Source organism: Notolepis coatsorum (genome assembly GCF_963971535.1).
Source record: "Notolepis coatsorum genome assembly, chromosome: 19".
Lineage (NCBI taxonomy): Eukaryota > Metazoa > Chordata > Actinopteri > Aulopiformes > Paralepididae > Notolepis > Notolepis coatsorum.
In genome coordinates, this window is record NC_140183.1 from 81,801,403 (window position 1) to 81,825,970 (window position 24,568).

Here is a 24,568-nt window from a genome sequence, read left to right on the forward strand (position 1 = left end):
TCTCCTTTCCTCACTACCCCCACTCGTAACAGTTAAAAGTCCACCACCAAGAAAACAACTCAGACGACTGGAAGATGCCCCCACTGGGGAGTATCACAGAGAAACAAGGTGAATAATTGTGACAGCAACATGGGACAATTGCTGACAGACAATCAAATAAAGAACCAGATATGTCCATGGAGTGAAACTAATTGACAATACAGAGGACTGTGTTTTACGAGATAGGTTGAAGTACAGGAGTGGTTGGAAGTTGAAATAGGGAAGGTGAAAGGAGTGGTCTGGTGATTGTCGAGTGTCTTTGTGTCAACAGAGTCGGACATTGAAAACAAGGCTAGGAAAGCAGCAGGTTCAGTCTTTTGCCTAAAGGAGAAAAAGGATTCAACGGTGCTATTTGTCCTGTGCCAATCGATTGGGATGTTGAGGAGTTCAAGGCCTCTGGAAGTATTTGTGACGGTGGAAGACAGGGAGCTGTAACGCTCTGGGTTCCCTCTCCCGGGAATCCAGCTGTCAGTCTGGAATGTTTTCACCTGGTGGTTGGTATTTGCATTTTGGTTGTCACGCCCACATTCCTGTGTTGTCACTGATTGGTACTCTCCACTGTTGCTGTCACTGTGCTGTCAATTTGCTGTCACTGCTAATTGATTGGAATGTTTGGTTGGTGACTACTTATGCTTTCTCTGTTCCTTGTTTGTTGTTGAGGCTTCAGAAAACCGTTCGTGTGGGAAGGAGCTGAGTCAGAGTTTGCTGAGCCACTCGCGATGCACTTATATTACTTTTGCCTGTTCTCTCTGTTGACGCCCGGCGTCTTTCCTGGATTATCGTCTCTCCTTGTCTCCTCCACCATTGGACTCACTACTACTCACCCCCATACGTAACAGAAGCCTCGACCAACGATGAGTACCATGGAGGAGATACGAGAGGAGATGGTTGCGCAGCGGGACCAGTTACGGATTCTTCTCGACCGCCAGTCGGCCGTCAGCGTTGAGTTGGACAGGCTAGGAGACCTGTCGGTATCCTCCCAGGAGACGGCTAACTCGCCGCTGGCGGCGGTCAACAACGCCCGTTCCAACGCTGTCGAGACGGAGGCAGCCAGGGGACTAGCTACTGGAGCGCCGCTGGCCAGCAGGGGAGGAGAGCTGGGACTTTCCGACCAGAGAGAGGACATCATCCGGGAGCCAAGGCTGCCACCCCCTGAACGCTACGGAGGAAGACCGGAGGGATGTCGTGAGTTTGTCACTCAGTGCTCTCTTATTTTCCAACTGCAACCCCGCACTTTCCCCTCTCATGTGTCTCGGGTAGCTTACTTAATCACGTTGCTTACTGGTCGGGCCCTCTCCTGGGCTACTGCGGAATGGGAGAATGGGTCGCCGATCTGCAACAATGTGGATGGCTTCACCCGGGAGATGCGTCATGTATTTGATACCTCCCGGGTGGGCATTCACACTGTTGCAATTTATGCGATCGATTTCCGCATAGTGGCTCGGGAGGCGGCCTGGCCGGAGATTCCCTGCTGCGTGCTGTTTGCCCAGGGGCTCTCAGCGCGCATGCGGGACGAGCTGGCAACTCGTGAGCTACCTGAGCGCCTGGACCACCTCATTTCCTTGGCCATCAAGGTCGATAACCGACATCGGGAGAGGGAGCGCGAGAGGGGAGCCTCGTCGCAGGCACTCTTCCGCCCCTCTTTCGGTGTCGAACCCCCCGCACTTCCCCACCCTAGAGAGAGCCTGGGTGGCGAACCCATGCAACTCGGCGCCCTCAGCCTGTCCGAGGTGGACAGGCACAAGTACATTGATGAGAAGCAGTGTTTTCGTTGTGGACGCACAGGGCATCCCTTCTCCACCTGTCATTGAGGACAATCGCACTGTATTTTACATTTCTGTGGGGTGGGGGGATGTTGTAAAAACCACCAGGGCTTTGGTGGATTCTGGGGCGGCGGGGAACCTTATGCATGAGGGGTTGGCTATCGAGTGGGGGGTCCCCTTAGAGACTTTAGAGGTACCCATTCCTGTCCAATCGTTGGATGGGCAACCCCTGGGATGTGGCCTCATTACGCAACGCACATGGCAGCTACGGGTGCAGGTGGCGGGTAATGGGTGGGAAATGTTGAGTTTTTTTGTTGTCATGTCGCCCTGTTCTCTGATTGTATTAGGCCACCCCTGGCTCGCATTACATAACCCCTGTATTAATTGGGCTAAGGGTGAACTCTCCATGTAGCGGCGTCAAGGATGATGCTGGCAAGAGTTCACCCGTCCCCCCCCCTCCCCTCTTCTGTCTCTCTCCAGGTTGACGGTGAGCGTTGCCGACTCCTTCGTATCTCCCAACCCCGATTTGGGGGGAGTGCCTGCGGTCTATTTTGACCTGGCGGATGTTTTTAGTAAGACGCGTGCTAACGCACTACCGCCTCATAGACCTTACGACTGCCCCATTAATCTTCTACCTGGTACTTCTCCACCCCGTGGGCGGATGTTTTCTCTCTCTCGCCCTGAGACAGTGTCCATGAACACTTATATTCGAGAGGCACTGTCCGCGGGGCATATTCGTCCGTCCACATCTCCTGCAGGCGCTGGCTTCTTTTTTGTTGCTAAAAAGGATGGGGGTCAGCGGCCGTGCATTGATTATAGGGGATTGAACGACGTTTCCGTCAAGAACCGATACCCTTTACCTCTCATGGACACCGCCTTTGAGTGCTTACAGGGGGCGCAGGTATTTTCTAAACTTGACTTACGTAATGCATACAATTTGGTCAGGATTTGTTTGGCCGTGGCCAAAACCAGGAGACGCCACGACGACGAGGGAAGAGAGCCGGGGTCCGGAACAGACTGAGGTCCAAACGACACAGAACCACATTGCCCAGCATATTGTTGGCCAATGTGCAATCGATAGGAAATAAACTGGACGACATCAGAGCACGGATCCAATTCCAGAGGGACATTCGGGATTGTAACGTCCTCTGTTTCACAGAAACTTGGCTGAGTCCAGATGTCCCGAATCACGCAATAGAACCGGCAGACCACTTCTTCGTCCTTCGCAAGGACCGGACGGCAGAAGAGTCACTAAAGAAGAAAGGAGGCGGCATTGCCTTCATGATAAACAAGGAGTGGTGCGATATAGGCAACGCAAAGGAACTGTCTAACCACTGCTCCCCAGACCTAGAGTTTATCACGATAAAATGTCGACCCTTCTTCCTCCCAAGAGAGTTAACGTCCATCATCCTCATCGGAGTGTACATTCCACCACACGCGAACACTGGGGTCGCACTTTAAAAACTTCACGACGAGGTAAACAAACAACAGATAGCTAGCGTTGCCGCTGCCATTTTGGTTCTGGGTGATTTCAACAGCGCGCGTCTTAAAAAGGTGCTGCCGAATTTCTATCAGCATGTGACCTGTCCCACCAGAGGCGAGAACATATTAGACCATGTATACTCGCAATTTAAGAATGGGTATAAGTCACAGGCTCTTAGTCCATTCGGTAAGTCCGATCACGCCGCCATATTCCTTTTGCCAAAGTATAAACAAAGTCTCAAGCGAACGCCGGTGGTCTCGCGAGAGGTTAAGCGTTGGGCCGTGACGTCAGAGGAGTCACTCCAAGCTGCACTTGAATGCACAGACTGGAGTGTATTCCGTGATAACACAGCCAATATTAACGAATACACTGAAACGGTGCTTGACTATGTCTGTACTCTGGTAGAAGAAACAATCCCCTCCACCACAATTAAAATCTACCCAAATCAAAAGCCCTGGGTAGACAAATCCGTCCGTGAGGCTCTGAAAGTGCGCACATCAGCATACAACACCGGGCTGGAGACAGGCAACATGGAAGAACACAAGATGGCAAGATACAACGTCAGGAGAGCAGTAAAAGAGGCAAAACGGCGTTACAGGGATAAAGTTGAACTTCAGTTCGAACAGGCTGACTCTAGAGGCATGTGGCAGGGCCTCAGAACAATGACAGATTACAAAGGCACCTCCCTCAAACTGAATAATGACATCTCCTTAGCAAATTATCTCAATTCCTTCTATGCGAGGTTTGAGGCTGTAAATAAAAACACCAGCCTACAAACCACGGCAATGGGGGGGGGGGGGGGGTCTGCTGATGGAGACTCAGTGTTCAGGGTAACAGAGCATGAGGTGAGACGGATCTTTAAAAAAGTGAATATCAGGAAGGCAGCAGGACCGGACGGCATCCCCGGCCGCGTCCTAAAAGTCTGTGCCGACCAACTGGCCCCGGTATTCACTGACATCTTCAACCTGTCCTTGGAACAGGCTGTCATCCCCACCTGTCTGAAGAAGTCCACCATCATCCCTGTACCCAAAAAATCTACGCCCGCTTGCCTCAACGACTACCGCCCTGTAGCCCTCACCTCCATAGCCATGAAGTGCTTTGAGAAGCTAGTGAAGGGCTACATCTGTTCCTCCCTCCCCATCAACCTGGACCCTCTGCAATTTGCATATCGCCCCAACAGGTCCACGGAGGACGCCATAGCCCATGTGCTGCGCACAGCAGCATCACACCTGGACAAGAGGCAGGGGAACTATGTGAGAATGCTGTTCATCGACTACAGCTCAGCATTCAATACCATAGTCCCCTCCAAACTCATAGCCAAGCTCAAGGACCTGGGCTTGAACTATGACCTCTGCCAGTGGGTCTTGGACTTCCTGACGGGCAGACCCCAGGTGGTAAGAGCAGGCAACTGCACCTCCTCATCCATCACGCTCAACATAGGGGCCCCCCAGGGCTGTGTTCTGAGCCCCCTCCTCTACTCCCTGTACACACATGACTGCGTAGCACAGCGGAACAACAACACCATCATCAAATTTGCTGATGACACAGTAGTGGTGGGCCTGATCTCTGCCAACGACGAAAGGGCCTACCTGGAAGAGGTAGAGAACCTGTCACAGTGGTGTCAGGAGAACTGCCTCTCCCTGAACGTCAGCAAAACAAAAGAGATGATTGTGGACTTCAGGAGGTCGGGGGTCAAGGACTACAGCCCCCTCAGCATCGACGGGGCACCGGTTGAGAGAGTGAACAGTTTCAAGTACCTCGGAGCCCACATATCCAAGGATTTGACATGGACCACACACATTGACAGTGTTGTGAAGAAGGCACGACAACGCCTCTACTTCCTCAGGCGCCTAAGGAAGTTCCAAGTCAGTCAGAAGATCCTTAGGAACTTCTACTCATGTACAATAGAGAGCATCCTGACTGGCAACATCACCTCCTGGTTTGGGAATAGCACTGCACAAGACCGTAGCAGACTACAAAGAGTGACACGTTCAGCCGAACGCACAATTGGAGGGGGGCTTCCCACCCTCCAGAACATTTACAACAAGCGGTGCAAGGGGAAGGCTAAGAGAATTATTAAGGACTCGAGCCACCCGAACAACTGCCTCTTTGAACTGCTGCGCTCAGGCAAGCGATACCGGAGTCTTAAGGCGAGCACAGAAAGACTCAGAAGAAGCTTCTATCCCCAGGCCATCAGGCTGCTCAACGAACAATAAACACTATGCAACAACCATCAAATGCACACAGCACACACACCCACACGCACACACTCACTTAAACAAACAACACACTGCAGCACCCACTCTCCACACTTTAGATCACACACACACTTTATATTTATTGATAAAGGATTTGCACTACAACTCGTACACCTACTGTAAATTGTACCTAAATTGCACCTCATCCTATTTCTGCCTTGCACTATATAGTATTGTATATTAGTACACTACACAGTATTGTATATTATATGGTAACTCAGTTACGTCTACTCTGCATCGAACATTGTACATATGTCTATACTGAACACTGTGACCTCATTTGTTTACTTCTAATTTACATGCTATACTATGTTATTTTATTTCATACTTATCTTGTCTTGCACAGTCTCTGGAGCGTAACAGTAAGAAGCATTTTGTATAAAAGTATTCTGTACTTCTGTATGACAACTATTAAAGAAACTTGAAACTAGTGAGGTGTTTAGGAGAAGTGGGTAGGATTCAAGCGCAGGACAATGATGGGTGAGAGAGAGACGAGCATGAGTCGAAGTTGCAGATAACCAGGCTTTTACTGAGCAAGTCAACAAGGCACACGTTACAGGGGTACAAAACAAAGCCGAACTTAAAACACAGGAACAAAAACCTCAGCAGGGCTGGAAAACGTGGCTAGGAAGCAGGAACGGACTTTGGGGGAAATACAGAATAATGAGGCTTTCACGAAGGATAAGCAGAGTAGCACGACAGGATAACACCGGGGAGACATAACACAGCACGGAAGGGTACTGCGACAGGATAACCAAACAATGGCGCAACACTGGTAACAGGGAGGGCGAGATCCTAAATACTAAACACGTGATTGCTAAACAGGAACAGCTGGGGAACAGAGGATAAGAATACTGACACAAGAATACAAGGGAGACTAGACAAGACTAGACACTAACACAAGGACAGAATGAATACCACAAGACAAATAATAATAATAATAACAAGACAAAGACACTAGACTAACAGGCAGGGCTAATAGAGACACATAATAATAGGCAGCAAGGTCTTGAGCCAGGCAGGGATTAAACATTGTAAACATAACAACACAAGGACTGAGGCCACAGTAGACAGGAGGAGTTCATTCCCTGATAAACCACAAGGTGGTGCCAGAGGGTAATGTTCGGAATTGTTCAGAGAGTTCCTGAGTCCAAAGGGCAGATTATGACAGGATTAGAGAGGGAGACGAGTGGAAGACTGCATTTAACACTCCTAATGGGCATTATGAGTATTTAGTCATGCCTTTTGGTTTAGCTAATGCTCCGGCAGTTTTCCAAGCCCTGGTCAACGACGTGCTGCAGGATTTAATTGGGGTGTCAGTTTTTGTGTACTTAGATGACATCCTAATTTTTTCTCACGATATGGTGCAACACCAACTGCATGTTCGTGAGGTGCTTCAACGTCTCCTTAAGCATCAACTATTTGTTAAGGCAGAGAAGTGTGTGTTTCACACTGACACTGTTTCCTTTCTGGGCTTTGTGTTGACAAAGGGTGATCTTCGCATGGATCCAGCCAAGGTGAGTGCAGTCTTGGACTGGCCACGGCCTTCGACGCTCAAGCTTCTCCCTGGCTTTGAATGGTCACCTAGGGCAGAGTCTGCCTTCTACGACCTCAAATGTCGATTTACCTCCGCCCCTGTACTGATCCGCCACGATGCAGAGACTCCGTTCATTGTGGAGGTGGATGCCTCTGACATCGCGGTGGGAGGGGTGATCTCTCAGAGATGTTTAAAGGACGGTAAGGTGCATCCTTGCACTTTTTTTTCACGCCGTCTGTCTCCGGCCGAGCGTAACTACGACGTGGGTAATCGGGAGTTATTGGTTAGAGGGAGCGGCACATCCTTTCATTGTTTGGACTGATCATAAGAACTTGGCTTACATCCAAGGGGCTAAACGCCTTAACGCTCGCCAGGCCAGGTGGGCGTTATTCTTCATGCGATTTCGATTTTCCATCTCCTATCGACCCGGCTCCAAGAACGTCAAACCGGACGCACTGTCTCGCCAGTTTGACCTTCCGGGCCGGGAGGAGAAGCCCCACCCTATTATTCCACAGGCATTGATTTTGGCACACGTGTCCTGGGCAGCGGGTTTGGCTTTCCACCCGTGATCTCCCTCTCCGGGTGGAGTCCAGGAAGCTGGCTCCTCGCTTCATAGGCCCCTTTAAAGTGGTTTGTCGGGTGAACCCTGTGGCTTACAGGCTGCGGCTCCCGGCCTCTATGAGGGTTCATCCGACATTTCATGTTGTCCCTGTTGAAGCCATTCCTCTCATCGCCATTGTCCCCGCCACTCCCCTCGGTTCCTCTGCCTCGCATTATTGATGGTCAGCCTGTCTATACGGTGCGGAGGATATTGAGTTATAGGCGGAGGGGTAGGGGGTTTCAGTTCTTGGTGGATTGGGAGGGGTATGGGGTAGAAGAGCGTTCTTGGGTGCCTCAAAGGAATATTTTAGACCCCAGCCTGATCGATGATTTCCGGCGGCTGCATCCCGAGGCCCCTAGGTGAACGTCTGGTGCCGTTCGTCGGGGGGGGGGGGGGGGGGGGGTACTGTAACGCTCTGGGTTCCCTCTCCCGGGAATCCAGCTGTCAGTCTGGAATGTTTTCACCTGGTGGTTGGTATTTGCATTTTGGTTGTCACGCCCACATTCCTGTGTTGTCTGATTGGTACTCTCCACTGTTGCTGTCACTGTGCTGTCAATTAGCTGTCACTGCTAATTGATTGGAATGTTTGGTTGGTGACTACTTATGCTTTCTCTGTTCCTTGTTTGTTGTCGAGGCTTCAGAAAACCGTTCGTGTGGGAAGGAGCTGGTCAGAGTTTGCTGAGCCACTCGCGATGCACTTATATTACTTTAGCCTGTTCTCTCTGTTGACGCCCGGCGTCTTTCCTGGATTATCGCTGCTCTGTGTGTTTTAATAAAGACACATCCTTAGAAATAGCTACCTATCTCCGTCTCTCCTTGTCTCCTCCACCATTGGACTCACTACTACTCACCCCCATACGTAACAGGGAGCCAAATCAGGTTAAACTGTTTGGAAGAGGGGAACAAGAGCAGTGTATCTGGTCGGGAAAAAAGACAGTACTTTTCATATGAGATAAAGGAGATAAGATAAAACATGTAATCACAACACAATAAAAACAAGATAAAATAAGACAAAAACAAGAAACAAGAATATCAGACTAAAAACAATTAGAAAACAAAGTACAACGATTAGTGATCAATTGTCCAAAGGTTGGAAGTATGTTAATCTTTAAAGTGCATTGAATGGCGCTCCCCATATTCCAAAACTGGTTCCAATCTTCTTTCTACTAAACATTGGAAAGCTGGTTTTGTTCCTATACAAGAAGCCACATTTTTTTATGTAGTTTACTCACAAGATTGTCAATATGATACTTAAATGTATCATCAAGCCAGATGCCAAGATATTTATGCTAGATATTTATGCCAGATCCATTCACAGCAGTTATATGCAGAGTATTATGGTCAAGGTATCTGGCAACATGACTTTGTTTTGTTATCATTAAGTACTAACTTATAGTAAATTTAACAAGTACAACAGTATTAAAGGAAAGATGCAATTTTTCAATAGCTAGTTCCACAGAGTCAGCAACACAATGCACAATGGTATCAGCATAGAGATATATTCGATAGCCACTAACTCAGGAAACAGTATCATCTTTTTTTTTTATCCACTTTTTCTCCCATTTTCTATATTTTCTCCCATCCCAATTTCGTATCATCCAATTCAACCCTCCCCTGTCACGAACGCTGTTTCTTGCCTCCCACAAGCCGGCTGCAATGTGGACTAAGTCATACATAGCACAAGTCCCCTCCGGTACTTGAGGTAACAGCAGTCGCATCTTTTCACCTGCGCAGCTCGATCTCTCAGTGGTGAGGAGTAACGCGTGGGAGGCTCACGCTGCCCCCGACACTTCCTGATTCTACTGCGCAGGCGCACCAACCGACCTGTAGGAGTCGCTGTCCACAACGCCCGATCCCCACCCATCAGTTTCCCACCCCCTAATACGGCCAATGTGTATTAGTATGAACGACCAGCTAAACTGAAAGCAATGTGGAGCGCTGGGCTCGAACAGGCGATGGGCTCGAACAGGCGAGCCCAGCGTCTCCGCATTCGTGGCGAGCGCCTTGCCCACTACGCCACGTAGCCGCCCGAAACAGTATCATCTTAAGTAAAAAGCACAGGACACACCCTGATTTCACACATTGAGATCTCTCACATAAATAATATTTAAACCAGTTATAAGCATTTCCATCTAGGCCAATACTATATAATCTACTCAAGAGCAGAGAGTGATCAACTGTGAAGACCCAAGGAGTTTGCATATCCTGCCAGTCGGTTTTAGAAAAGAAACATCCACCCGATCCTTCAACTCATCAGGCTGATTTAAACAGTGGACATGGCTTCACTATCTAAGAGAAACTGATAAGAAGCTCATCAGTGCAGACAAGATCAGGGGTGGGAGTTTTGTGAAAGGAGGATTTAACAATTGGCAAAAGGCAGGGGAAACATTTAGGGAGCATGAGGAGTCCCATCAACACACAGCATACAAACTGGCAGCATTAAAACGAACACTGATTAATGTGCTGCTCTCACAAGCTGTTGCCAAAGACCAAAAGTCTGCACAGACTGTTTTGGAGCTGGCCTTTCGGACTGTGGAGTTCATAGCCTGTGAGGGGGTTTATTTCCACCACCTCTGAGTGTAAGACCACCTTCGGTGTTCTACCATCTTCTTAAGGTAGGCAAATATGTCTTTATTATCTCTCCAGCGCTGTGCATGCTCACTTGCTTGGTCTTGGTCACAATAGTATTTACTACTGGCGGGCCCGACGTCACTGTCTTAAATGTTTCAGCACCACGGACAGTATTTTTGTTGTGTATAGGGTTGTTGTCACTTCATTCTGTCACAATTCTTTTTTAATTGTCACTAGCGCTGTCTGTTAGAAGCCTATGATTATTCATGTTTTATTAATCTGTTTAATCTCTGTTAACTCTGCATCTGTTATACGATCCTGTGCACAGTCGGTGCTGTAAAGTTCAAGTTGCTACCAGCTGTATCTCAATCAACAATAAATTGTCTTCCGATTAGGAAAAGACCTGCTGCATTCCGTGCGTGAACTGTCCACATGTTGGTGTTCAGGTTTGCTGTCTGTTGTAGTATAAAAATGTTCCAAAACTGGTGTGAAGTGTTGACCTTTCAAATTAATTAAAAATCATGAATGATGCGCATGCATTTAATGTGACATTATTTTATAACACTTCTCTCTGCACCCCCAACTCTGACTGACTTGGCTATCATGCAATGTCATTTGCTGTGTAATACTTTTCTTGCCAGATAATGTAGAGTAGGGTAGATTAGGTTAAAGAAAAGAAGACAGTGATGAAAGACCACCATGAACAAGCACTGTTCACCAAAGAGGCTTTGTGCCAATCATCTTGCTTCTGAGTAAAAGCAACAACAAAAAGGTTTTCCTGCTAAGATAATGGTCAGTTTTTAATTTGGTGTTGAACTCCAAAACAAAGAAAACATTTATTTCTCCACAATCTCTTTACTCGATTCACTCTTGTTTGAGACTTGATTTTGCTTACATCACATAAAGATGAATTCTCATTGGTAGCTGCAATCGAAGTCAAACCTGAAATCATTTGAACTTTGAGCGCAACACAAATGTCCAATGGTGCGTCACGCTAAGACACTAAGGGTAGTGGTGCAGCCTACTGTAGTTGGGCACTACTACCGCTCTCTCTATAGGAAAACAATGGCTCAGCCAGTGCAAAGTAATTTGCCGGTAATCATGTGCGGTGGCCTTTAGGCTTCATTCTCACATGAACCCATCATTCATTTAATTTTTAAGCCTTTATCTGTGATTTCTTTTACCAGTTCCATGTGGGGGACATGTTCACCTACGAGTTTGATCGGGAACTTTCTTTTAACCTATTGTAAATTGGAATGTAGATCTGTTTTACTCAACTGTTTTACTCAAACATCATCAATGTAAACAAACCTCCTATAGCCACAACGTGCCCCAAATACAATTAAAGTGGTAGTCAATCGACTACTAGACTCTAAAGAATCAAAACGATTCTCAATTCTTATTTCTTATTTTTTGGTGTCCCGTTTGTTCACATTGGGATCACTAGTTGGACCTTTTACCTCCTTTCCTCGTTCCTTTTTCTTTTTTTCCCCTCTGTAATTCTAGCGTTACCACAAACCCATACACACTAGTACCAGAGGGGTGTCATCACTCCACCCAGAACACTGAACCATCCCTCACTGCTCCCCGGGCTGTGCCGTCTGTCCCCCTCTCCTCATTTCTCATCCTCCTCTCCTCTGGTTCCATTTTCATTGGTTTACATTTTATATAAGTCTATACCGCAGCCTGCCTGACCAGCCATCGCCGTGACAACTGACTGTAAACACTTATCAAGCTAAACTGGGTCCAGATTGCTTCAACCACACGCTCGGCTCTGGTCGCAGCTACTATGTGTGTTTGTGTGTGTGTGTGTTTTTGTGTAAGAGAGAGATTGTGTGTGTGTGTGTGTGTGTGTGTGTGTGTATGTGTGTGAGAGAGAAAGAGAGAGAGAGAGAGAGAGAGAGAGAGAGAGAGAGAGAGAGAGAGAGAGAGAGAGAGAGAGAGAGAGAGAGAGAGAGAGAGAGAGAGCATGAGAACGAGATAGTAGGCTTATCAGTGGAGTAGACACTATGTGTGTTACATGTACTTCAGGCCAGTTTAACTAAATGCGACAGCATGCAGTTACAGTGTCTATGACATAATGCAAAGACCCTGACGTATACTGTTTAAATTGGATAATTGCATCAAAGTAGGACTGAGAGGTACATGCCTATGCTATATGATTGTGGTTTTACTATTAATAATAATAATAATGGATTGGATTTATATAGCGCTCTTCTCTGACTGACTGTTGCTCTGACTCAGAGCGCTTCACAGAGTCCATTATTCGTTCATACACAGTCATACCGGTGGTGGTAAGCTACAATTGCAGCCAGAGCTGCCCTGAGGCAGACTCACGGAAGCGTGGCGAATAATCAACGCCTACGGCCCCTCCGACCACCACCAACATTCATTCACATGCATACACATTCATACGAGGCAAGTAGGTTAAGTGTCTTGCCCAAGGACACAACGGCAATGGGATGGACATGGGCTTGAGCGGGATTCGAACCACCAACCCTTCGATCATTGGACGCCCCGCTGTACCCCTGAGCCACGCCGCCCCATTAGTCAGGTTCACTATATACTTTTGTCGGATTTTCTTGGGGATTTGCAATACTATACATTTTTGGAAAGGGAATTGTATAAGGAATCAGAAAATCCATGTTTACATTTGCCCAGATGTCTATAAGGCGGCCATATTGGAATTTCCAAAATGGCCACCGTAAAATGTAGGTTTTGTAATATCTCGGCTTCTAAATGAGCTAGAACATTGATTTGAACTTCTAAACCTACATTTTCAGGATCAAGGAATCCAATGGTGGTAGTTACAAAGCTTCTACATTTTACATTAACCCTTCGATGCATGAGTGGGTCGAAAATTACTGGGAGAAATGCAAAATGCATGATTTCTTTTTAAGTATACAAAAACAAATAGATTTGATTATCTTTCATCAAATAGTCTATAATAAATCATTATCATATATACATGTAAAATATCTATAAATTCAGCAAAAGGCCAATACAAAAGGCCAATACAATTATAATCTGATGCGAGCCCCGCCCTCAAAGGTGCAAGGCCACACCCTATAGCAATGGCCTTGTTCTTCAGACTTCTCTTCAGATATTCTCCTAATATTTGTTGTAGACCACACATAGCTTACTATATGTGTGGTCCACAACTGGGTGAGCTGCATGTCGTCATGGCTTCCCTCAGAGCTCTTGGTGCCTCCATGGAGAATTCGGGTATAGATGATGCCTGGATGGAAGCAGATGTGTATGGTCCTGCCACAACAAGGCAAATCCTGAAATGCACACACTACAAGCGAGCTCTCCATGCCCACATCTACTCATATGTAGCACTCTATGAAATGGCTCTAGAGGAATTCTTCAAGGACAACCCACAACTGAAACATGTGTGCCTGAAGACAACAGAGGGAGTAGAAGCTGCCTGCTCGGTAGGTATAGACATCAAGGCTGAATCTGTGAAGCAAGTCAACAGCACCCTCATGGAAGCCTTGACCACTGCTGAATTCATCACAGCATTCCAAGAATGGGAGGAATAAAAATCCAGGCATGCAATGTTCAAGGCCATGATGAGCTACCTACATCGGGTGGAAACAATCCTGTTCTTCGTAGCAGCAACTCGGAATGCTGACCTTGAACTCCATCTGCAGGCTGGAGAAGCACTGAGCAAGCTGTTCTTTGCAATGGATCGCATCAAGTACAAAAGACCAAGGTACCTTGCAGACATGCATGACTTGAGGCTCAATCACCCTCAGACCTGGGAGGAACTACGGGCAGGTAATATATCAGTCACCAAGAGTGTCATTCCCTTTGTGTCTGTTGGGGCAGACCACGCATGCGAACATCTGAACAAGCTGATGAAGATTCGCTCTGGGATTATTGGCATCTCTAACAATGCCAATGCCAGACAGAGATTTTTCTTGGTCACACCAGAACTTTCACATCTGTCGAAAGAGTTCAAGAGTCAATTTGACATGGAAGCTGACAGAACCACGCAGCACCATGAGCTTGGGCCAAGTGCAGTCAAGAGGGCACATGGTACAATCGACAAGATCAAGGCAGCCATACTCAGTCATGGAAACCCCTTTACTACTGAAGGTGACAGGCTGCACAATGTAATCACGCATGCCTACATCCCAGATGAGTATGTACCACATATCTTGAATGCTGATGTCACTAGCCAGAAGTTGTATGAAGACTATGTGTCAGAGCGGATCAATGGAGATGTCAGCCTCTGGGCCCCTGTAAAAAAAGAGAACAATAAGATGTTCCTGTCTGGGAACAAGAAGATTACAGTGAAACTCAGAGACAATACTGTGGATTTGAAGGAGACCAAGGACCTGTTTGCATGGCTGATGGTACTTGCCAGGTCAAACCGAGACATCAACCAGAAAGAGGCCATAGGAAACTATGAATTCACTCTGACACCAAGGGCATTGTTCGCTCCTGATGGAACAATCCTGCCATGCTATGACAAGTCCAAGTTAATCCATCTCCTTGAGAAATTGACAAGAGAAGATATGCCCCATGAAGATCCTCAGCTTCCTCAAGCTCGAAGTACTACCCACCAGGATGCAATGGATAGAGGATTCACAGACCCCACATCTACTGATCAGCCAATTCGAAAGATAGCACTGGTGGATGGCATGGTGCTTGTGCAGAGGCTGAGCACAAAACTAGCCACTGTAGTGACAGTCAAGGATCTGAGTGGCTGCTTCAATGACAGACTGATGTCACTAACACGAGATTATGATGAAATAATCCTTGTATTCGACACATACAGGACAGATTCTCTGAAGAGTGCAACCAGAGATAAACGAAGACAAGGAAAAGCTATCCAATACCAAGTCAGAGATGACACCAACATCAAACACATCCCACTGAGCAGGTTCCTCTCTCATGACCAAACAAAGGCCGATCTGACTGACTATCTTGCAGCCAAAATGCTAGAATACAACAGGGGATCCTCCAAGCTGATCATCACGTCAGCTTCTGGGCACACTAGGAGCAACAAAGACCTACTCTTTGAAGGAAATAACCATGAAGAAGCAGACACACTGCTGATCCACCAAGCTGTGCTGGCAACACACCGGAACCCAGCTGATGCACAGTTGATGTTCTTCTCACCAGATACAGACGTTCTAGTGCTAGTCACAGCAAACTATGATCTCTTGCTGAAGAACACATTGATTTCGATGGCCTCTGGTGTTCTGCAGATTGAACCACTGTGGCGCGCTCTAGGAAAAGAAAGAGCAAAGGCTTTGCCAGCTTTCCATGCATTCACTGGGGCCGACAACACAGGGAGGTTCTCCCGTATAGGCAAGGCAACCTGGCTGCAGATCTATCTCAAAGCAGATGAAGACATTATCAATGGTTTTCAGATGCTTTTGGATGAAGCAGAAGTGACAGAAGGAATGCTGTCCACACTGGCTTCCTTTGTATGTGCAGCCTACTCACCCAAGGGTATCAACATCAAGACAATCCCTGAACTGCGATGGCATCTCTTCTGTAAACACAGGGCAGAGAGTGACAAGCTCCCTCCAACACATGGAGCTCTGAAGCAGCATATCTTGAGGGTCCATGTACAAACCAGGGTATGGGCACAGGCAGCCATTGCATCTGCAAGATCCGCAGCTGGACCCCCTGCACAATGGGTACTTCAAAGATTCAGATGGCATGAAGCCAACAACCACAGAGGTCCTCCCAGCCCCGAAGGCCATCATTGAGATGGTCCAATGCAGATGTAAAACGAACTGTTCTTCTGGAAGATGTTCCTGCAGAGCTAAATACTTGGCCTGTACTGACATGTGTCAGTGCAGTAGCCAGTGCCAGAATGACGATGATTCCTATGCCGTGATGGATGAAAGTGATGATGATGGTGTATAGATGTGTATACATTCACATAATCTATCACATAATAGTCTAATGAAGAAGGTTACTTATTTTCTGTGGTCATGATACTGAAGTTGATGTCAGTTGCCAATCAGTTAATGTCAATTATCTGTTAAGTCCTCAATAAGTTATGTTAACATGCACTTTGGTGAGTTCTACCTCGTTTTTGTTGGCACCATTGGATTCATTGACCCTGAAAATGTGGGTTTAGCAGTTCAAATCAATGTTCTAGCTCATTTAGAAGCCGAAATATTACAAAACCTACATTTTCGGCGGCCATTTTGAAAATTCACCCGGGCAAATGGAAACATGGATTTTCTGAATCCTTATGCAATATCCTTTCCAAAAATGTATAGTATTGCAAATCCCCAAAAAAATCCGACGAAAGTATATAGTGAACCTGACTACAGTAATTTTTGACCCACTCATGCATCGAAGGGTTAATGTAAAATGTAGAAGCTTTGTAACTACCACCATTGGATTCCTTGATCCTGAAAATGTAGGTTTAGAAGTTCAAATCAATGTTCTAGCTCATTTAGAAGCCGAGATATTACAAAACCTACATTTTACGGTGGCCATTTTGGAAATTCCAATATGGCCGCCTTATAGACATCTGGGCAAATGTAAACATGGATTTTCTGATTCCTTATACAATTCCCTTTCCAAAAATGTATAGTTTTGCTAATCCCCAAAAAAGTCCAACGAAAGTTTAAATCACTTTATAATGAACCTGACTATATACACTGTTCTATTTAATTTGTTGATTTTTTCTAATTCAATGAATGCAAAGTCTGCTATGGAAATGGATTTGGAGCAGACTATTTTGAACGTCACCATGACAATTCATTACAATGAATAACAGTGGACTTTGCATTGCGGGAAAGAACAAACGGAGCACTGTCAAATAACGTTATACTGTCAAAGATAAGACATATGGGGATGTGAGTATTTTGGTCCTATCGCCCAGCCCTACATCAACGTTTCCCTCGCTCACTTTCTGACTCTTATTTCTTGCGTTTTCACTCACAATGATGAATTCTTCTGACTTCGCTAACAGTGTGAAAGTGTCTGTTTCTATTTTTTTCTGTTCCTGTCACCTCAGTCTAATTCAATTGACCTATCTCGGGCCCCGCCCTCTTGTCTCGGAGGGCGGGGCTTGAGATAGGTAAATTACAACTTTCGTTTTCCTCCCCGTTCTAACGCTCTCCCTCACGTCTTCTTCTTCTCCTTCTCCTCCTCTCCTGCTCACCACTCCTCCTACAGCTCTTCTCTCCATCATCCCCCCCGTCACGTCCCGGCCTCCTCTGTGTCATCCTCTGGTGGGGGTGGAGGGACTGAGGGGGCAGTGAGAACTGTGGTCAACGCTAGAGAGAAACACTGCCCGGTGTAGAGATGATGGAGAGAACCGGAGCGGAAAAACACAGAATGAGAGAGAGAGAGAGAGAGAGAGAGAGAGAGAGAGAGAGAGAGAGAGAGAGAGTGTGTTTGTGACCGGAGGACGAGTGATAAAAAGGAAACAGAGAGGGGGCGCGAAAAGATAGAGTGATTGAGAGAGGAGTGTAAGACTGTGAGGAGGAATCCCCTTACCCCCCCCCCTCACCTCACCCCCATAGACACATGCGCGTATTCACACACACACACACACACACACACACACACACACACACACACACACACACACACACACACACACACACACACACACACACACACACACACACACACACACACACACACAGTCGCACACACACACACACACACACTCAGTCACACACACACGCGCACGCACACACACACACACACACACCTGTGTTCTACATCTCAGTAAAGCATAACAGAGCGTAGCAGACCTAAAGACCTGGGACGCCTCCTCCCCACACTAGGGGAGGTCTGCAGAAACCATCAGCATGTCTTACATACACACACACACACACACACACACACACACACACACACACACACACACACACACACACACACACACACACACACACACACACACACACACACACACACACACACACACACACACACACACACACACACATCTATATTCTGCACAAGCTAACCCACTCTATCTCCATCTCTCTCTCTCTCTCTCTCTCTCTCTCTCTCTCTCTCTCTCTCTTACTCTCACTGACACACGCACACGCACACACACACACACACCTACATGATTCCACACCACACACACACACACACACCTACATGATTCCACACATATGGTGTGCCAACTTCACACAGTGAAAAGAGCTCTGTACATGCTTAGCTAATGGAGTGTAATATGTACAACCTAACCACAGGCAACGTCTGGCTGCTTGTGTGAGTGAGTGAGTGAGTGAGTGAGTGAGAGAGAGAGAGAGAGAGAGAGAGAGAGAGAGAGAGAGAGAGAGAGAGAGAGAGAGAGAGAGAGAGAGAGAGAGAGAGAGAGAGAGAGAGAGAGAGAGAGAGAGAGTGTGTGTGTGTGTGTGTGTGTGTGTGTGTGTGTGTGTGTGTGTGTGTATATATATGTGCATTCCTCATTCATTCCTCTGCTTCTGGACAAGACGCATGTTGCACAGCTTTAACAGCTACTCCTGTGTGGCTAAATGCATGGATATGTTTTCCGCCCGCCTACATAGACAAATGAATTGTCATAAACACCTCTCAGTCTGTGGTTTCACTTCACAGGGGGGGGGGGGGTCATTATGAACTTAACATGCCTTGCACTACATAATGTCTATACCTTGTCTAATTACACTCTATTGATCTTCGTTCATTTCACAGCTACTTATACTCTAATGTGGCAGTTTAACCGCCACTCATAAGCTGTACAAACAGTCATTTTTGGTTGAACTACAATGGTCTTTTTCTGTGGTTTCCTGTTAGTGAACAAGGGGGTGGGTCGGTGAGATGTGTGAGGAGGTTCTGCCAGAGAGAACATGAGTGAACCAGGAGGAGGAGGAGCTGACGTTCACGCTTTATGGAGGGAAAACACATGTAGCAGTAATGCCTTATTAATGGAACTTAGACGTCAAGTCTAAGAGATAGGAATGGCCGATAAGAGATGGGGGCTCGTAGCACAACTGCCACATGTGTAGAATTGACCTATCTCGAGATAGGTTCATTAGAGGGGTCGGCTGTAGCAGTAGCTCAACCAGCGGGTTTGTGGAGAGAAGGGTTTTACTAACGGATCCTGGTGGCGTGAGGCTGCCTGCCAGAGAGTATTAATGAATTATCATCTGACCACTGATACACTGTGATAGATTGACTGGTATGTAAATATCATGCATTGAATCAGGGGTCCTTAGGTTTACAGGACTCATGCATGAGTTCCTCTGCCTTTGGTCCAAATCCCTTGGCAAAGAAGGCTGTGTGGTAGCGGTGTGATGTTCGCGAACGATACGATTGTTTTGAACGTCTCTTTGGTACAGTACGAACGAAAATAATCTAGTCATACTTGCCGTTATCTTCCTTTATTTTCATACAAAGGGTGGAATTCCAAAAATGCTCTCAATTCAAGCACAACATACAGTGTTTCTTTTAATCTGACGGTGCAACCATTGCAACAAGCATGATTAATTTACAATCTAATTTCCCCTTCTGCCTTCTATAGCGCAATGAGGATATAAGCATTTTTTTTACAGTAAGAACAATATTTTCGGGGACAGGATATGAGCGAGGACAGATGACTTAATTCAGGGACTGTCCCTGAAAATCCGGGACGTCTTGTCACCTTAACACTTTAATCGCCGGAGACGCCGAAACTCGTCATTCCCCGCCATGCTCATTCTGCCAAAGACGCCGTAACACGTCTTTGATATCAATATTTCTAAAATCTGTGATGGAAATTCTTTTTTCATATCATATTTCTCCCCCGGGGACCTGAGATATACTGCTGAGCTCCACTCAACTCTCTAACGGTTCAAGAGCGCCATCTGGTGGCAGATCGGCAGATCGCCCAACAGGAAGTGATCTGTGGATGAAGTGGTGCTCACCCATATTTCGTCCGGGCACTCGCTATCGTTAGAGGGACTCCATCTTGACACAGTGAACACCGATCGGTGCAAATAACTCGATAAACAACATGATTTTTTTAACGTGTTCCATATAAACTGCTCTGATGATCATATCACCCACACTAGATGAATGATATAACGTTGCCCACGGAATTATAAACGACCCCCCGCCCATCCGGTCAACATCAGATGATAAGTAGTAACTCCTAGAAGCACATCCAGTTGACATTTTTTATCTCGCACAGATTCCTACCAAACTGTATTTGCTCATCAATATAATGCATTTAGGGCTATAAATCAAGTTCTGGAGAAAGCTGCAGAAAACGATAAAAACATACTTATACTTTAGACCGTATTTTAGTATGAATATGTGAATGAAAAAGTATAACGTTGCTACACCCTGAACTATAGATATAGGACATTGAATGGGCCATAATAATGTCAATTTAGCAATACAATTTAAAAAGTTATAGCCCTGCAAAGAAGGGGAACTTCTCCATAGACAAATAGAGCGGGCAAGGGATGGTAAATTATGAATTTAACCATGGCGATCAAAGTGTTAATATAGGCCTATATTTTTTCATTAAAACTTTGGTGGACACTTATCACACTCACGTTGGATATCGTAGATACATTTGAATGATTTGAGGCTTTAAAGCAGGGGCTTTAAGTTTGAATCTGATCCAAATCTTATCCTATCATTATCCTAGTGATTATTCTGCGGATAAACCAAGTAACCCCCGCCCCCTGAAAGAAAATAACGATGAGCCGTTCTTTTGAACAACTCTTGGAAAGGAACAGAGCCAAAAGATCCGGCTTCCTTCAAAGAGTTGTAATTCCCATGACTACTGTGTGGCCATGAGCCTGTTCTGGCAGCTTATAGGCCTACTTTTCTACTCCACACAATCATATTTGGAATTTCTATGTTAAAGAGATAGTTCTGATTTTGGAACTGTAGCTCTATTTGCCACTTACCAATGATGTTGTTAATCAGTATGGAGTCCTTTCTCAGCAAAACCCATGCTGTTCCTCATACTAGTTCTGGCTAATTAGCCATGACCCAATGCAAAGTCAATGGGGTCAATCTCCTGTCTGTACACGCTGACTGAAGACAACTGAAATCTATTTTGTGTGTCACTGTGGAGTAGATTTCAGTTGTCTTCAGTCAGCAGTACAGATGGAAGCTTGGCCCCATTGACTTTGCATTGTGACTAACTAGCCAGAACTAGTCTGGGGAACAGCATGGATTGTGCTGAGAAAAATACTCTGCCACTCCACAACATCCTTGGTAAGTAACACATACTGTAGGGCTAGATTTCCAAAAATCTGAACTATCCCTTTAACTCTGTGGCACTCACTGTCTGAGCCATTCTTCATGGCCATTGTCTGTTTGAGTGGTGTGTCGAGCAAGGACACTGCGGGGTTAATGACCGTATCACCCAGTCGAACACTGACTGCAGGAGGAGGGTAGGGGAACAGTTGATAAAAATAGAGGCACCAGTCATGACCAAAAGGATGATTATATATTGGTCTAAAATAAAAATAATTATGGACTTCAAAGGCTTTTAACAGGCTAAAAGGGTTTAGTCTACATATAAGCTGTCTTGTGGCATTTATGACACATACAACCACGAGAGTGTGCCTACTGATTACTTGCAAAACAGCAGACACATAAAGATAAAAACAAAACTCGTGTCAGAGCATAAAATTAATTCTGAATATATATTGCATTTGAATTGTCTAAATATGAGAAGGGGGTGACCGTGAAAATCAACTCAACCATTATTATTGCAACGCGTCCTATAGAGATCCTTACCTTTGAGGAGGATGATGAAGCTGATGAACTGCAGGTAGTTGCGCAGCTCCATTTGTGAGGTGAAGGTGATGATGGAGGAGATGATCTGTCGTCTCTCGATGTTTGTTTACAAACCGGGCTCCCTATAGAATTGGTCTAAACGCAGTAGAGTTACCTGAACATAACGACACGCGCGCACACGCGCTCTTTCAGCTCTCCGGGGATGCGTAAAACCTGTGCTGCTTCACGGGCATCGCTCGCGTAATTGGGTACACCACCACCCCAGCAGGAACGCGTTGGGTTGCAACAACTTGCAACAGACTGTCCTATATCTGGCAGGCGAGAGATTAGCCAATATATGTATATATATATATATATAAAAAGTTTTATGTTGAAAAATAACCAAAATGTTTAACAAACATACGTTAATGGTACATAATGAGTTGGACCTCGTCGTCGTGCGTAACTGACACTTCAATGACCCATCGTCTCGGTCCGCTTCCACTGATCCCCCAGATCCAGCACCTGTTCATTCGAATAAGAGGCTTGTTCACAATCGTTAAACCATCACTAACGCGTAAAACACCTTCCAAAATATGTTTCACTTGCTTCTTGGATTCTGTCAATCAGTGCCCACTTTCATCCATCCGTCTCAGCGCGCGCTCCTCTGAGAGATGATCCGTTCAGAGTGAGGGGGGCCCGCTCATCGGCCAAATAGTTTGAGGTAAATTGCTGCGAGTTGTTCCTTTGAGTTGTCTTTATTCCCATTATCTTCTCAGTTCACTGTTGCTTCTCTACTTCTTGCTCTATCTATATTCCACCAACAACAGCCTATAGTTGACGATTTTCTTGTACGGAATCGATCTCCTCTCACTTTTACATGAAAGACTGCATTTATTCCCAGGCTGCTAGTACAGACCTCTCCTCTCCTCGCTCTCTCTCTCTTCCATCTACCAGACTTCTCTCCGAGCGCGCCTGGTTCACATTTTGAAAACCTCAAACCCACATCTCTCTCTCTCTCTCTCTCTCTCTCTCTCTCTCTCTCTCTCTCTCTCTCTCTCTCTCTCTCTCTCTCTCTCTCTCTCTCTCTCTCTCTCTCGATTGATTGATTGAAAACTTTATTAACAGATTGCAGAATGGGTACAATACAGTGCGGCTCAATACACACAATTGTTAAGGGGATGCAGACCAGAGAAAGACTTTCGTCTTGTTTACATCAGGGTCCCCCAGTTTCAATTCATCCGTCTCACTTTTCATATATTTCAAAATGCTCTCTATCCATCTTGACGTTGTTTCATCCTTTAGTAACATTCCGACCAACATTGACATTTACGAGGCCTGTGGGGACATCATGTATTTTTGGTTAATTTTATAGAGAACGTGTCTCTCCAAGGTGTCAGTTTCTCTAATTAATTATCTAATTGTGGCAACCTTTTCAACCTGTGAGTGAATGGTGCTGATCTTAAGAATTAATGGATTTTTTAAAGATTTTTTTATATTAACAATACAGTGGAGAAGTCACTGTGAAGTAAGCCTCTGTGACACAATGGCTATTTCTCTTGAATGTAGGCTATTCATTTCTGGTTTTAGGCTCCTCTTGTAAAGGTATTTGGCGCCCCCTGCAGGCTGTGGGTCCCTGCATCTCCCTTCCCAAACAGTTTGTGACGTACATACGTCACAAACTGTTTGGGAAGGGAGATGCAGGGACCCACAGCCTACAGGGGGCGCCAAAGACCTTTACAAGAGGAGCCTAAAACCAGAAATGTGATGTATGTACTGTACTGTATGTACTGTACTGTACGTATACTCATCAAAGTCATCAGTGCATGTTAAGGCTCTTTGGCAATTGGTAGTTGTTTCCAGTCTCTTCATCCCTCTGATACTGCATCTTAGAGCCAGGGTCTGGGACCATAGAGGATGTTCAAGTTTCAAGTTCAAGTTTCTTTAATAGTTGTCATACAGAAGTACAGAATACTTTTATACAAAATGCTTCTTACTGTTACGCTCCAGAGACTGTGCTAGACAAGATAGTATGAAATAAAATAGTATAGCATGTAAAATAGAAGTACAAAAAGGTCACAGTGTTCAGTATAGACATATGTACAATGTTCGATGCAGAATAGAAGTAACTGAGTTACCATACAATATACAATATTCTATGCAATGTACTAATATACAATACTATATAGTGCAGAGCAGAAATGGGATGAGGTACAATTTAGGTACAATTTACAGTAAGGTGTACGAGTTGTAGTGCAAATCCTTTACCAATAAATATAAAGTGTAAAGTGTGTTTAGGTGATCTAAAGTGTGTAGAGTGGGTGCTGCAGTGTGTTGTTTGTTTAAGTGAGTGTGTGCGTGTGGGTGTGTGTGCTGTGTGCATTTGATGGTTGTTGCATAGTGTTTATTGTTCGTTGAGCAGCCTGATGGCCTGGGGATAGAAGCTTCTTCTGAGTCTTTCTGTGCTCGCCTTAAGACTCCGGTATCGCTTGCCTGACCGCAGTAGTTCAAAGAGGCAGTTGTTCGGGTGGCTGGAGTCCTTGATGATTCTCTTAGCCTTGCCCCTGCACCGCTTGTTGTAAATGTTCTGGAGGGTGGGAAGCCCCCCTCCAATTGTGCGTTCGG

At 45.9% G+C, this 24,568-nt stretch overlaps 1 protein-coding gene across 1 annotated transcript in view; it reads right to left on the reverse strand.

Moving 5' to 3' along the window:
• Nucleotides 1–22,882, reverse strand: part of itga10 (integrin, alpha 10) — a 134,819-nt gene extending 111,937 nt beyond the window's left edge. Inside the window, exon 1 of the mRNA XM_084336733.1 lies at nucleotides 21,965–22,882. Within this exon, the coding sequence (XP_084192859.1) occupies nucleotides 21,965–22,016 (52 nt within the window). The 5' untranslated portion in view covers nucleotides 22,017–22,882. The remainder of the gene's footprint in view (nucleotides 1–21,964) is intronic.
• Nucleotides 22,883–24,568: the final 1,686 nt, after the last annotated feature.